The sequence below is a fragment of the Pygocentrus nattereri genome, chromosome 8 (genome assembly GCF_015220715.1).
Source record: "Pygocentrus nattereri isolate fPygNat1 chromosome 8, fPygNat1.pri, whole genome shotgun sequence".
NCBI classification, from domain to species: Eukaryota; Metazoa; Chordata; class Actinopteri; order Characiformes; family Serrasalmidae; genus Pygocentrus; species Pygocentrus nattereri.
In genome coordinates this window covers 7,929,006-7,945,560 of record NC_051218.1, presented here as the reverse complement: position 1 = coordinate 7,945,560, position 16,555 = coordinate 7,929,006, and the positions used below count along the sequence as shown (strand labels likewise).

At 44.7% G+C, this 16,555-nt stretch overlaps 2 protein-coding genes across 3 annotated transcripts in view; both read right to left on the bottom strand.

The window, feature by feature from the left end:
* Positions 1-4,164, bottom strand: part of sntb2 (syntrophin, beta 2) — a 30,969-nt gene extending 26,805 nt beyond the window's left edge. Inside the window, exon 1 of the mRNA XM_017717218.2 lies at positions 3,374-4,164. Coding sequence (XP_017572707.1) covers positions 3,374-4,022 — 649 coding nt within the window. The 5' untranslated portion in view covers positions 4,023-4,164. The remainder of the gene's footprint in view (positions 1-3,373) is intronic.
* A 3,428-nt stretch (positions 4,165-7,592) lies between these two features.
* The window catches only part of spire2 (spire-type actin nucleation factor 2), a 33,657-nt gene continuing 24,694 nt past the window's right edge, over positions 7,593-16,555 (bottom strand). For both annotated transcript variants that reach the window (XM_017717219.2, XM_017717220.2), the window contains exons 11-15: positions 16,116-16,253; positions 14,795-14,862; positions 11,684-11,711; positions 10,450-10,547; positions 7,593-8,714 (exon numbers count right to left, since the gene is read on the bottom strand). In XM_017717219.2, the coding sequence (XP_017572708.1) occupies positions 8,504-8,714; positions 10,450-10,547; positions 11,684-11,711; positions 14,795-14,862; positions 16,116-16,253 (543 nt within the window). In that variant the 3' untranslated portion in view covers positions 7,593-8,503. The remainder of the gene's footprint in view (positions 8,715-10,449; positions 10,548-11,683; positions 11,712-14,794; positions 14,863-16,115; positions 16,254-16,555) is intronic.

The following is a 16,555-nucleotide window of genomic DNA, read 5'->3' as shown; positions in this document are numbered from 1 at the left end:
AATGGGTTCTTCTATGGTTCTGTTTTTACAAGCTTGACATTGCAACAATAGAAGGTGTATAGAACCATTTACAAAAAAATCTATATAGAACAATATACCACACATTCTCCATCAATCTGAAAAACCATTTCACTATGCAGAGAACCATTTTAGTATGTGACTACATAGAATTTATGGTTCTAATCAAAGCTGTTCCCCTTATTAAAACAGCTCTTTTGAATAACACTGATTTTTTAAAGTGTACATGTTCCATATAGGTTAGTGTATAAGGTTCTACATAGCACCAAAAAGGGTACTGTTACAATCTCCAGCTTGTAACCTTTTTGGTATTATATAGAACCACATACAGCACATTCTCTACCGATCTAGAGAACCATTTACCCATGCAAGGAACCCTTTAAGCATGCAGATGGTTCTAAGTGTTCACAGTTCCGTGCAGTCCTTACTAAGGAACCCTCTTTGTGGTTTCACTCGTCAGCTGGCGGATCTTTGGGGACTTTTGCGCTGCCACAGTTACAGGAATGACTCAGAACTTTAAAAGCAGAATGAAAACTCCACGTGAAGCAGACAGCGAGGATCTCAGAGTGTTCTGCCTGCAGAACGAGCGCTCGGTGCTAATGAGCTCCGAGCATCTGCTGAGCTGATCTAACAGGAAGTAGCTCTCCTCCTGATCCCGCCAGCACGAGAACCCAACCTTTGCACATCTGCCCACCACACACCTGCACATGCAGCGGAGTCTGAGGGCGGGTTCTCCATTTATTCACATCATCTTAGACTCCCCTTTAAAGGCTCTTCATATGATATGATACCCATACGTTCCATATCTGAGTGTTCAGAACACGGTCAGCTACCTGTAATGAGGCCCTGCTGACCTGCAGCTCTGAGGGCACAGATAATTCAGCACCAAGCAGCAGAACGTATGAATAAAACAGCAGATAAATGTTCTCCAGTGTTTCCTGTAGGTTTCTTAAGTAGTGGTGGCAGGGCAGACACTGTCTTTTCCGAGGAACCCTTGAAGAACCATCTTTAAGAGCGTAGTTTAATCCCTGTTGTCGGTCTGTGTTTGCCTGGTCTGTTCAGTGTGTTACGGTCATACAGGTGTGACCGATTCCTCGTATGTCTAGCGCACTCGGAGAGCAGGACTCTGATCAATGACTGAAGCTACGTTCAGACCAGCCTAAGCATTCTAGATCTAGAACACAGGAGCGTACAAGCTAAGTGTTCTGGTTCTATAACATATGGTGACAATAGCTAAGTGTTCTGGTTCTATAACATATGGTGACACTATTAAGTGTTCTGGTTCTATAACATACGGTGACACTAGCTAAGTGTTCTGGTTCTAGCGTTTTGGATAAAAAAGGCAGTTCAAGGGTTCTTCAGTAAAGACACTGATTCTATATAAAACCATGAACACTCATTAAACTGCTTTCATGATTAAATTATTTGTATGCTGAAATGGTTCTTCTGATTGATGGAGAACGTCTTGTATTAGTTTCTGTACAGAACATTTTGGTGCTATAAAGAGCCCTTTTCAAAAAGTGTTCTGCTATTGTGTACAGTGTCAAGCATGGATACAATAGCAGAACCCTTTTCGGTGCTTTATAACACCATATACAACACACTCTCCATCAGTCTAAAGAACCATTTCACCATGCAAATGGTTCTATATAGAACTGAACTGTCCGGCCCTGATGAGCTGGCTGTCATAAGAGAAAAGAGAAGTGTAAATGCCCAGATCAGCGTCCACAACAGTCGGAACTCGTTAGAGGCTGAATGTGCTAAATACCTTCAGGAAGTCGGAACGCTCTGGAACCCTGGATGGTAATTGAGAACGGGCTGATGTGTAAACATCGTTAAGGCTGCGGTTGCTCTGCAGCTCACGTGTTTGTGTGGAAGCGGCCGAGAGACGGAGAGGAACTCCGAGACCAAACACTGAGACGGCACACAGATGGACGGACAAACACGGCTGGGAGCTCTCACAGTCCTGCAGCACCGCCACGAACCCCGTCAGCCGAGCGGAGAACCTGAAGAACCATATCTGCTCTCCAGTACATTTTAAGCAGAATAACATTACAACAAAACATCAATATTCATTTTGTTTTTCCCCCTTTTCCTTCCTCAAGGAATGTTTGGGAATATGACAGGGATTAAACAAAACTGTGGAACTCATTATAATATATGTCAGCATCGCTGAACTCACAGTTACTTCAGCATAAATCTGTATTATACTCTCAGCGCGTCCTGCAGCGCTCTAATATTCTAATACTAATGAATATTCATATATGCACAATAACTCCCCTACAGCACTGACACTACAAAACACTGGAATATGCAAATGAGACTCAAACAATCACCAATCTCAGCGATTGTTTACCGTCTTCAGAGAGCATCATGAGCAACGGGTTTCTGTGGTGTTCTAGATAATCAACCCAACCATAACATTAGAACAGAAGGGCATGCTAGATAAGTGTTCTGGTTCTAGAACACAAGGGCACATAATCCAAGTGTTCTAGAACACATAGGTGAACTAGCTAATTGTTTTACTTTTAGAACACAATGACACACTAGATAAGTGTTCTGGTTCTAGAACACAAATGCACACTAGCTGAGTATTCTACTTCTAGAACACAAGGGCACACTAGCTAAGTGTTCTAGTTCTAAACACATGGGTGCACTAGCTAAGTGTTCTAGTTCTAGAACGCTTGGGTGCTCTAGCTAAGTGTTCTAGCTCTAAAACACATGTGTACTTGTTAAGTGTTTTACTTTTAGAACACAATGGAACACTAGATAAGTGTTCTGGTTCTAGAACACACATGCACACTAGCTGAGTGTCCTACTTCTAGAACACAAGGGTACGCTAGCTAAGTGATCTGGTGCCAGAACAACAAAGACATTCTAGCTAAGTGAGCTGGTTCTACAACATGAGTCTGCAAAGGCTAAGCACTCAAGTTCTAGAACACAAGAACTGCAGTCATGGAGCACAAGAATCCACCAGCTAAGCATCCCGGTTACAGAACACAAGAAACAAGGGCACACTGACTCAGTGTTCTAGTACAAGAACACCAGTACACGCACTCCACGGATCCTAGTTTTAGAATATACGCGTGTACTAGCTAAGCATTCTCCACCACAGGAACCCACTCGCTGTGTGCGCTGGGTGACGGAGGCGCGTCTGAAACTTGTTAACCTAAAAGTGCTCCACAAGTTCTACAAGTGCGCGCTCATTCAGCGTTCTGGTTCTAGAACGTACTACGGTACTGCAGCGTTACTCTCCGAGCTGAGCGGAGTTACTGTGGTCCTCGGTGCTGTCGGTGTTATTGGAGCGCAGCCCAGCAGGCCGAGCCGAATCCCCGGCGTCGCGTTGAGCACTTACCCTCCAGCGTCACTTCCTTGCCGGCCTTTTTCAGCGCCTGCACCGCCTGGTCGTGCGTGGCTTCGCGGAGGTCACTGCCGTTCACGGACAGGATGGCGTCTCCCACGCGCAGCGCTCGGCTCTGGTCCGCCGCCAGTCCGGGGAAGATCTTGGAGATGAGGATGGGCATTCGGTTCTCTCTGCCGCCCTTAATGCTGATGCCCAGCCCGCCGGACTCCTGCTTCACCACCCGCACCCTCCGCACGTTCTCCGCCGCGCTCGCGTCGCAGCCCGAGCCTCCTCCGTCTCCGTGTCTGGAGCTGAAGCTGGACCCGGGGCTCCCGCAGCCCGAACCGGGGCTCCCGTACTCCGAGCTGGTCCCGTTATCGCGGCTCAGCCTGCCGGAGCCCGGGCTGCTGTATCCGCCGGGCTTTAAGTGTCCGTGGTTGGGCTGGAGCTCCGGGTTTGGGCTCCGGAGCCGGTTCTGCTCGCCACTGAGCTCGTTTCCGTTAGACAGCCCGTTCCTGAGCTCGGCGCCGCTCCCGCTCGCCTCCCCGTCGGCGCTCAGCGTTAAAGTGTCCCGGCTGAGTTCGGCCGTGACCCGGACCCAGCGCTCCCGCAGCAGCAGGTCCAGCTGACCGTTCTTATCCGCCCGAGTCCAGATGGCCATGATCACCGCGCGCTGTCAGTCCGAACTCATACTAATCCGAGTTTGGTTCTAGTTTAGTTTAGTTTCGCTCCTCGTGTCACTTCTAGAACTAAACTCTCCAAACTCGACACACCCACAACCAGCCGGAGTTACACTGTTTACCCCACCCGTATTCCGGCAGGCCCCGCCCCTGCTGCGCTGTGATTGGCCAATAGTTATCCATCCCAAGCAGACGCCTGCTCTGTGCGGAAAAACGGGAAAGTCCAAAATAAAACACCAGCTCAGCGCGCGCAAGCCAAACATTCTAGATTTAGAACATCAATATGTACTATGCAAGTGTTCTAGATCTAGAACACAAGTGCGCACTAGCTAAGTGTAGTTCTAGGACACAGAAACGCACCAGCTAAGCAGTCTAATTTAAGAGCATGCCTGTGCACTGACTAAGCACTCTAGAACACAGGTATGTGCTAGCTAAGTGTACTTTTCTAGAACACAAGTGCACACTTAAGTGTTTTAGTTTTAGATCATGACTGCACTGTCTAATGTTCTAGAACAAAAGCATGCACTAGCTAAGTGTTCTGATTCTAGAACACAAGTGCACACTCACCAGGTACTTTAGTTTTAGAACATGTGTGTGCACTGACTAAGCATTCTAGAACACAGGTATGTGCTAGTTAAGTGTTCTGATTCTAGAACACAAGTGCACACTCACCAGGTACTTTAGTTTTAGAACATGAGTGTGCACAGTCTAACATTAGAACACAAGTATGTACTATGTAAGTGTTCTAGTTCTGGAACACACAGCACTATTGAAATTGCAGCAGCTAAAAAAAACTCAGGAGCAGCCAATAAATGAGCCATAGATTTGCATATTAATGAGTGAGGCGGAGTTTCTCCTGTTTATCCTTTGGGTTTTGTACCTGTAAATCTGATCAACCTTAATTTGATCTATAATAATTGCTAATAATTTATGTTTTAGCTGTTAAAGGTGCCGTGTGGTGGTGGGGGAGCCGTATCCACTGCAGTAATTGGCTATAAGAGCATTATAACTGCCTGCATTTCCGAGTCATCCGATTGGGTTTGGGCCAGATTAAAGCCCTAAAATAGCCAATAGGTGTCGGTTGTCAGGATTTTAGCACGTCCAGAAGGCAGGTCTGAATAAGCTGGCTGATGTTCACTGTGGTTGTGTTATAGTGAAAGTGACAGTCTGCTCCACACCTGCTCCCCCCTCCCTCCCACAGGAGTCTGCTCCACACCTGCTCCCTCCCACAGACCTCACCCCTTCCTGTTCTTACAGTTTGTGGGAGGAGTCCAGCTTACTCATACGGTCTCAGTTACCATAGCAACCACTCACCTACCACCCATGAGTCATCATGAGGATAATGCAAACTCATTACATCTCAATAAAGTGTGAATAGATACTTCATAATGCAACGTTAGCATGTTCCTTCACCAAGCTATGGTGCAACTGATTTTGAATATCATGCAATATTCGCAAAATTTCAACAAATTACAACAAATTACAGCATATTATAACTCAATAATTAATTAAATCATAAAATAATACAATATTTACCAAATTAGTTTCCAAAAACACTGTAGGATGCTGTGCAAAAAACATATGTACATAAAAACAGAAAGTAACAATGTGCAAATCATTTAAACCTTATATTAAATTGACAATAGACAACATATAAGACATTGAAACTGAGAAATGTTATTGTTTTTTGAAAATATTCACCTATTTTGAATTTGCTGTCAACAACACGTTCAAAAAAAGTTGGGACGGGGGTCTGTTTACCGCTGTGTTTCATCACCTCTTCTTTAATGGCATTCTCTAAGTATTTGGGAACTGAGGAGATGCTGCTGTAGTTCTGAAAGTGAGATGTTTTCTTGTTTGATACAAGATTTCAAATGTTGAATCGTTGGATCACAGGACACTTTTCCACTTCCCCTCAGTCCATTTTGAATGAGCTCAGGCCCAGAGAAGGTGGCAGCGTTTCTGGATCCTGTTTATATTAGGTTTCCTTCTTTGAGTTTTAGAGTTTTAACTGCATTTGTGGGTGCAGTGATGAACTGTTTCCACAGTGGTTTTTAGTGTTTCTAAGCCCATACAGTGATTTCCACTACAGAATCATGTTTGATTCATTTTAGATCATGAAATTCTTTATTTCCATTAAAAGAAATGTTCTTCTTGAACTGTTGCACTGTTTGATGGTGCAGCCTTTCACAGAGTGCTGAACCCCTCCTCATCTTTACTTCTGAAACACTCTCTGAGATGCTCTTTATACCCAATCATGTTACCGACTTCTTAACCTAACTCACTGTCAGATGCTCCACCAGGTTTTTTTTAGAATTATACAAATTTTTGCAGTCTTTTGTTCCCCTATCCCAACTTTTTCCAAACGCATTTCTGGTATCAAATTCAAAGAGGCCATATGTTTTTCAAAAAACAATCAAATTTCTCAGTTTCAACTTTTAATTTTCAATTAAATATTGTGCTTATATGATCTGCAGATCATTACATTCTTTTATTTATAAATATTTGCATTTTTATGAAAATATATTGTATTATATTGCAATATTGCACATTTTCATGAAATTATGGTATCATAATGCATTTTTCCCTCATTACTGAATTAAAGTACAGTAGATGAGATTGTGTGATGATGGGTGTGTGAACTCAGTCAGTGTTACAGATGATAATCCTCAGTTGAGAGTTTGTGTACAGTAACCTGCAGTGGCCTTAATCTCTCTTTCAGCACCAACACACGGCACTTCAGATTAGACTTCACACATTCTCTAATCCACACAGCGCTGAGTCTCTAACTCACAACACAAACACACTGACACAGAAACATGCCGGGCACCAGACTCATAAACTCTTACTACCATTATACATCTAATGCTATACTGCTGATTATTAGTAATCAGGTAATCTACCAATTAATTTGATGATTAATTAAGTAAAAAAACACTAAAACAGATATATTTACAGATATGTAACAACTTTACTAACCAATATTGGTCAGCTATTTATAAACTGATATCAGACTATGCAGAATGTTTCAAAATATGACTACAGAGAGATCTACAGCAGTTTACCCCCTCCCATTCAGCCTAAAGCAGTTTAGCCCCACCCATTCAGCCTACAGTAGTTTAGGCCCACCCACTCTGCCTACAGCAGTTTAGCTCCACCCATTTAATGTACAGCAGTTTAGCCCCACCCATTCATCTACAGCAGTTTAGCCCCACCCATTCAGCCTACAGAAGTTTAGCCCCACCCATTCAGCTTACAGAAGTTTAACCCCACCCATTCAGCTACAGCATCTTAGCTCCACCCTTTCAGCCTATCAGCTATCAGTTTTTGACATAATTTGAAAATACCTGTTCCCCTTGATGAATGGACTATGGAACTACCCAAAATTATCTGGAACAAACTCTGGTTCCATTGACTTACATTAAAAGTCAAGTATGTTTTTCCTTCTCCTGTAAAGTTTCCATTTTGGAGATGCGAGGTTTTGATCCGACAGTTGCGATGTTTTGTAAAACAGGATGTGGGTCCAGAGAACAAACACAGTAACACTGAAGTCTGTTTGCACTTTGATTTATTGCAGATCTACAGCATTTACAAAAGAAGAGCAGATTGCACAAGACCGTGAGTGGTGGCTTCAGCTGCAGTGGGGGGTTCCAGGTGTCTGTGTACGTGTGAGTCGAAGGTGATTTTGGTTCTCCATGCCACTAGAACTGGCACCTCGTCCTTAACAATCGGCCCCTGATACATTCAGCCAATAAGACAGCGTAACATACAGAAGATACAGTACTGTACATTCTGTCTGAGGTTGGAATAAATCAGCAGCATAAAGCAGCGTATTCCATGCTCATGAGGGACATTCTGGTGCCAAACGGATCGCTTTAGGAGTGAAAGACTGACGCCTCAGTGCTCACCACTATCCACCGCGCGGTCACGGCCCACTGATTAATTAATGTTACATTCAAGCTAAACAAGGCAACAGCAACACTAAACCTGAATCTTCTTCTGTGGGCCACGTCAAACTCAGTGCACCTGCGTCCAGCCCGCAGCCCACATTCTTGCAGGACAGCGAACGCTAACGCACCTAGCTACAACCACGCAGACCGAGTCTCAGGCAGAAGCTAGTTAGCTAGCAAGCAATTTAGCTAAGTTAGCTAGCTAGATAATTGGTGAGGTAGCTAACATCAGCATGAGGTGAAACTGAAACTGAAAGCTGCTGTTTATTTAATTATGGAAAATCAAATGTTTGATGTTTATTAGATAGCTGGCTAGCTAACCAGCTAACATGCTTGAGGAGGTAGCTAACCCAAACCTTACTCTTTCATTCTAAAGGAGTGACTCGCCTCGGTCCGCGGAGCTGCAGCTTAATAATGTTGAACTCTTTAGTTCGAGGGATGGTCTTGCTGCCAGGGGGCGTGTCAGAGGGCGTGTCTTATAAGGGAAGCCCAGCAGAGCACCAGGTTGTCCCTTAGTTTACTCCACCTCTTGGGTAGTGTTGGGGGTGTGGCTTCTCTTTTTTGGGTGTGTTGTTGATGATGTCAAGGCTGCGGCGGCTGGAGGAAATGACATCAGCAACGAACTTGGTGCACTCGGCGCAAACGTCCCTCAGACTGCAGCCGCCAGCATAGAGGTACGGGAACTCCTCTTCAACAGAGCGTCTGGAGAGACAGCGCAGAGACCTGTGAGAGAGAGAGAGAGAGAGAGAGAGAGAGAGAGAGAGAGAGAGAAAGAAAGAGAGAGACAGAGAGAGAAACAGAGACAAAGACAGGGAGAGAGATAGTGAGAGAGACAGAGAGAGAGAGAGAGAGAGACAGAGAAAGACAGACAGAGAGAGAGAGAGAGACAGAGAGAGAGACAGACAGAGAGACAGAAAGAGAGAGACAGGGAGAGAGACAGAGAGAGAGAGACAGAGAGAGACAGAGAGAGAGAGAGACAGAGAAAGATAGAGAGAGACAGACAGAAAGAGAGAGACAGAGACAGAGAGACAGACAGAAAGAGAGACAGAGAGAGACAGAGAGAGAGAGAGAGAAAGAGAGAGACAGAAAGAGAGAGAGAGACAGAGAGGGAGACAGAAAGTGAGAGAGACAGGGAGAGACACAGAAAGAGACAGAGACAGATAGAGAGAGAGAGAGAGAGAGAGAGAATATGGCTGTTTTTTTCAGGTTATGTCTGCATCCATGTCTTTATCTTAAAGGCCCATATTTGATGAAAAGCTGATTTTCAGTGATGTGAGTTTGATGTAATAGTGATACAGTTTTAAAGCCCACCTTCACTCCCGTCCGAATATGGACACTAAATTGAGGCGCGACGCGGCACATCTCACAATGACCTCTGTCCTGACCTCTGGGGCCGTGAGCAATATTCTGCAGAGGGGTCCTCCTACCTGTCCTTCCTGACGCCCCAGTGCTCCCCCTACAGTCCGCCAAGAGGCTCTAAGATCAGGTGAGGGAGATGCAGTGATGGACAGACCTCTGAGAGCTGACGAGGCTGAAGCTGGTTTCCTTATTTCATTGTCCAGTTCCACCTTAAATGGTGTAGCAGTTCCATTCTGTCACCTGATTGTAACTGCTGCACCATTTAAGGTGGAATGAGAATTGCTCCACTCCATCGCCTCATCGAAGTTGTAAATAATAAGCAGGGCCCTGGGCCCTGGGCCCTGGGCCCTACGCGACATGCCAAATGGCTCTGCTGACAGAATACATAGATCCTAGCCCTGCTGAAAAATGACCATTAGCAACATCAGGACAGAAGCCTGATGACTTCACTTTCTAATGGGAACTGGCTTAACCACTGCCATTAGAGACCAACAGTTTCATTAGGGCACCTTTAAATTCCATTATGAAACCATCAAATACAGCTGGGACCAGAACACCAGTTAAACCATTGGAGTTCTTCACGCTGTGTTATCAACCCATCAGGAAAACACAAAATTCCATTAGTGACCACTGGACACCACCAGGAACCGGCAAAAACCTTTAATGTGTTGTATGATTTTTCCAGCAGGGAGGTTGAACGGATACATGAGACGTAATCGCTCTCCATCAAAATGCACAAACACAAAGACGCTCCTCTCGCTGTTTTCAGGCGGATAAGCACCGCATACCTGCGTGCACAGCCCCGTCCACCTCATCAGGCTTCAAAGAGAAGTCACGAATTGCGAAGCAGGCTACTCGAAGCATTACATTGGCTAACGTGGGGGCGCCCTGTCACTTCCACTGCGCTTCAGGACGCAGCAGAGCTGCATCTAGAAGAACAGCAGCTCTTGCGTAAGCCCTGCTGAGTGGCTCAGATGGAGGGGGCTATTACATAAGAACGCTTAGGGACCTGTGTGATGGACAGTTATTAGGCCGCCTGAACCGCAGCTCATTAAAGCCTGCCTGACACTTTAGCGCCAATCAGACACGCGCGACTCACTTGTAGACCTCGCTCCGGTGTCCATGGCTCCGGGGGCTGCTGTGGAAGCCCACTGTGTAGACCGGAATATGGGCCATCTTTTTAGAGGGCATCTTCATCTGAGACAGGAGAGAAAAACAACAGTGAAGTAGGGCTGAAAGCTAATGGGGGCCAGGTAGCATGACCTGTCTAACAGGGGTGTGGGAAGGGCTTTAAAGAAAGGGGTGCTTCAGTTTTAAGGAGTGTTTATACAACGTTAACAGTGATGTTATGCAAAATTATTTGCCTTTATTTTATTAGAATTTTTTTGATGATTTCCAGCGACAGGATGTGTCATAATGTGCTGCTACACCATGGCGAGAAACGACAATACAGTCACATCACTGACACGTTAAACCGCTGGTGTTCGGCTGCTGCTGAAACAAATCTTGCACATCCTTTTTCAGCTTTTGACATAATGTGAAAAAGCCTGATGGCCTTTACATCATGTTTAAGTTTAATAATGAATGGACCAACAGAGATCGAACAAAATTACATGGAAAGACGTCTGGTTCCATTGACTTACATTAAAAGTAAAGCATGTTTTTTCTTCTGTAGTGTTACCATTTGTTGATATGATTTTGTTGATTTTGTTCTGACAGCAGTTGTTTATCTCTGCTCTCTCTCTGTCAGGGCAAACTTTTTGTAAATGAGTTGAGTGACATCCAATCAGGCTGACATGATACTCTAACGGGCACCAAGCAGGGATGTAACGGCAAATGTATTAAAAGTGAAGGACATTATTTAGTTTAAAACAACACACACACAGACACTCACACACAGACACACACACACAGACACACACACACAGACACACACACACAGGCACACTCACATACACACACACAGACACACACACTCACACAAACACTCACACACACACACACACACACACACTCACACAGACACACACTCACACACACACACCCACACACACACACACACAAAAACACAGTTTTACACCAGCAAGAAATAAAAGGTCATATATGACAATCTCACTCATGACAAAACCTTGGGAATCAATCACAAAGAACACAGAGAAGGTTCACAGGCAGAGACACCACACATCTTACTAACCACATCTGCACTCAGCCGCTGTAATGAGCAGCTGATCATGAAATGCAGTGTGTGACAGTGTTACTACAACATGCATAACTGAGAAAATACTGCACTCATGAAGTGCAACAGAAAAACTGAGATATGAAAGACAGCCTACCTTAGCACTGCAGGAGTCACACACAGCCCTGCAACATAACACAATATAACTCAATATAACACAATATAATACAATATAACACTATAAAACTCAATATAACACAATATAACACTATATAACACAATATAGCACTAAATAACTCAATATAACACAATATAACCTTATATAACTATATAACACAATATAACACAGTATAACTCAATATAACAATATATAACTTGATATGACACAATACAACTCAATATAAATCAATATAATAAATTATAACTCAATATAACTTAATATAACTCATTATAACACAGTATAACACAATATAACTCAATATAACACTATATAACTCAATATAACAGAATATAACACAATATAACACAATATAACACTATATAACTCAATTTAACTCAATATAACACAATATAACCTTATATAACTATATAACACAATATAACACAATAAAACTCAATATAACCATATAAGACAATATAATTTAATATAACTCAATATAATACAATATAATATAATATATAATATAGCTCAGCATGATGTAACAGTGTAATATAACATAATTTAATATAATATAACATAACTCAGTATGATGTAACAGTGTAATATAATATAATATAATATAATATAATATAATATAATATATCCATCCATCCATTTTCTAAGCCGTCGCAATATAATATAATATACACTGCTCAAAAAAATAAAGGGAACACTCAAATAACACGTCCTAGATCTGAATGAATGAAATATTCTCATTGAATACTTTGTTCTGTACAAAGTTGAATGTGCTGACAACTAAATCACACAAAAATCAATCAATGGAAATCAAATTTATTAACCAATGGAGGCATGGATTTGGAGTCACACACAAAATTAAAGTGGAAAAACACACGACAGGCTGATCCAACTTTGATGTAATGTCCTTAAAACAAGTCAAAATGAGGCTCAGTATTGTGTGTGGCCTCCACGTGCCTGTATGACCTCCCTACAACGCCTGGGCAGGCTCCTGATGAGGTTGCAGATGGTCTCCTGGGGGATCTCCTCCCAGACCTGGTTTAAAGCATCCACCAACTCCTGGACAGTCTGTGGTGCAACGTGCCGTTGGTGGATGGAGCGAGACATGATGTCCCAGATGTGCTCAATCGGATTCAGGTCTGGGGAATGGCCGGGCCAATCCATAGCTTCAATGCCTTCATCTTGCAGGAACTGCTGACACACTCCAGCCACATGAGGTCTAGCATTGTCCTGCATTAGGAGGAACCCAGGGCCAACCACACCAGCATATGGTCTCACAAGGGGTCTGAGGATTTCATCTCGGTACGTAATGGCAGTCAGGCTACCTCTGGCGAGCACATGGAGTGTGTGGCCCTCCAAAGAAATGCCACCCCACACCACTACTGACCCACTGCCAAACCGGTCATGCTGAAGGATGTTGCAGGTAGCAGATCGCTCTCCACGGCGTCTCCAGACTCTGTCATGTCTGTCACATGTGCTCAGTGTGAACCTGCTTTCATCTGTGAAGAGCACAGGACGCCAGTGGTGAATTTGCCAATCCTGGTGTTCTCTGGCAAATGCCAAGCGTCCTGCATGGTGTTGGGCTGTGAGCACAACCCCCATCTGTGGACGTCGGGCCCTCATACCATCCTCATGGAGTCGGTTTCTAACCGTTTGTGTAGACACATGCACTTCTCAGTACCTATGCTTTCTGGCTGATGTTTTGGTCACTTTTGAATGTTGGTGGTGCTTTCACACCCGTGGTAGCATGAGACGGACTCTACAACCCACACAAGTGGCTCAGGTAGTGCAGCTCATCCAGGATGGCACATCAATGCGAGCTGTGGCAAGAAGGATTGCAGTGTCTGTCAGCGTAGTGTCCAGAGGCTGAAGGCGCTACCAGGAGACAGGCCAGTACACCAGGAGACGTGGAGGAGGCCACAGGAGGGCAACAACCCTGCAGCAGGACCGCTACCTCCGCCTTTGTGCAAGGAGGAACAGGAGGAGCACTGCCAGAGCCCTGCAAAACGACCTTCAGCAGGCCACAAATGTGCATGTGTCTGCACAAACGGTTAGAATCCGACTCCATGAGGATGGTATGAGGGCCTGATGTCCACAGATGGGGGTTGTGCTCACAGCCCAACTCCGTGCAGGACGCTTGGCATTTGCCAGAGAACACCAGGATTGGCAAATTCGCCACTGGCGCCCTGTGCTCTTCACAGATGAAAGCAGGTTCACACTGAGCACATGTGACAGACATGACAGAGTCTGGAGACGCCGTGGAGAGCGATCTGCTGCCTGCAACATCCTTCAGCATGACCAGCTTGGCAGTGGGTCAGTAATGGTGTGGGGTGGCATTTCTTTGGAGGGCCACACAGCCCTCCAATGTGCTCGCCAGAGGTAGCCTGACTGCCATTAGGTCCTGAGATGAGATCCTCAGACCCCTTGTGAGACCATATGCTGGTGCGGTTGGCCCTGGGTTCCTCCTAATGCAGGACAATGCTAGACATCATGTGGCTGGAATGTGTCAGCAATCCGATTGAGCACATCTGGGACATCATGTCTCGCTCCATCCGCCAACGCCACGTTGCACCACAGACTGTCCAAGAGTTGGCGGATGCTTTAGTCCAGGTCTTGGAGGAGATCCCTCAGGAGACCATCCGCCACCTCATCAGGAGCATGCCCAGGCGCTGTAGGGAGGTCATACAGGCACGTGGAGGCCACACACAATACTGAGCCTCATTTTGACTAGTTTTAAGGACATCACATCACAAGTTGGATCAGCCTGTAGTGTGTTTTTCCACTTTAATTTTGTGTGTGACTCCAAATCCAGGCCTCCATTGGTTAATAAATTTGATTTCCATTCATGATTTTTGTGTGAGTTTGTTGTCAGCACTTTCAACTTACAGAACAAAGTATTCAATGAGAATATTTCATTCATTCAGATCTAGGATGTGTTATTTGAGTGTTGAGTGTTATTTTTTGACCAGTGTAGTATGATATAATATAATGTAACATAACTCAGTATGATGTAACAGTGTAATGTAATATAATGTAGTGAGTGCATTCAGTGACTCAGCGGAGCAGAGAGTGATTCCCTGGTAACCTGCTAACCTTTTACACAGCAGGCAGGTTGAAGGCCAAGAAAACAGAGGAAACTTCACCCGACAGCAGCAGCAAACCTACAGAACACACAGCACGCAGAACGTAGAACACACAGCATGCAGAACACACAGCACGCAGAATGTAGAACACACAGCATGCAGAACACACAGCATGCAGAACATAGAACACACAGCACGCAGAACACACAGCACGCAGAACACACAGCACGCAGAACACAGAACACAATCATGTCAATGTTCCACACGTTTCTGAATCTTTTGAATATGTTCTAAATAGCCACATCAGCTGTTTATAGATCATTTTAGTGAACTGGCTCAGAATCAGAGCTGAACTGCTGTTCAAACAGAAAATCTTCATATTTACATTACAACACTAAAAAGTGCTGAAAGTGCAGAAAATAGGATGATTCCTAATGTTTCTCACTGACTTTCAGACTTTGGGACACATTTACTTCAAAACAGTGGGATCTAACTGCTCACCATGTGGCCATGAGGGACAGGGATGCAGCCTCACTTCCTGCTCTAACATGCGGGGGTGGGGCTAAAATAAGGCTCAGCCCACAGAGTAAACTCTGCTTTTCAGTAGTGATGAAAACGCTAGGGTTATGGTTTGGGACAGACTCCTCCTAGTAGAAAAAACCCTATAAATGATGAATGTGTATATGTTTAGTTTATTACCGTCTCTATTAATGTTCTGGGTTTAAATAGATCAAAACAGAATCACTGTAAATATCTAAGATCTGAATATTTCACTGTTCCTTTGAATAGTTTTTACTATGGGATGCAGTTTGGACTAATTTGGTAAAAAGCTCCAAATGCTTCACATTAAGAGACCCTTATTAGTCCCACAACATGGGAAATTTCACCTCTGCATTTAACCCATCCGTGCAGTGAAACACCACATACACACTAGGGGGCAGTGAGCACACTTGCCCGGAGCGGTGAGCAGCCCTATCCGCAGCACCTGGGGAGCAGTGGTGGGTTGGGTGTCTTGCTCAAGGGTACCTCATTCATGTACTGTTGGCTTTGGGCATCGAACCGGCGACCTTCCGGTCACAGGGCCGGTTCCCTAACCCCCAAGCCCATGACTGCCCCCATGTTAACAATGAACAAGCCTGTTCAGTGTTCTTCAATATTCTAGTTCACTAGTGTTCTTTATGGGTGTAAAATGCAGTCTGATTACTCTGCTGATTTAGCAAACTCAGTTCCACTCAGCTCCCTCCCTCTGGGGACTTCCGGGCACTTTGACCTTTGAGCTATCTAGAACACCCCTGACCGTTAGAGAACCAGCATGGGTGTGGGAGAGAGACCTTGCCCTTCTTGAGGCTGCTGTAGAGCTCTTTATTCTGGAGAAACTTCTCCATCTCAGCCTTCACCAGCACACGGCGCACACTGATGACCTCTTCAACTGTTAAAGCCAAACTCTCCACCGGGTGACTAAACTCCTCCTGAGAGAGAGAGACAGAGAGAGAGAGAGAGAGAGAGAGAGAGAGAGAGAAAGACAGAGAGAGACGGAGAGAGAGAGAGACAGAAAGAGAGAGAGACAGAGAGAGAGAGACAGAAAGAGAGAGGGAGAGAGGCAGAGACAGACAGAGAGACAGAGAGATAGAGAGACACAGAGAGAGGGAGACAGACAGAGAGAGACAGAGAGAGAGAGACAGAAAGAGAGACAGAGAGAGAGAGAGAGAGAGAGAGAGAGAGACAGGGAGATCAGTATCTACTATGGATGATTCAGTATCTACTATGAATG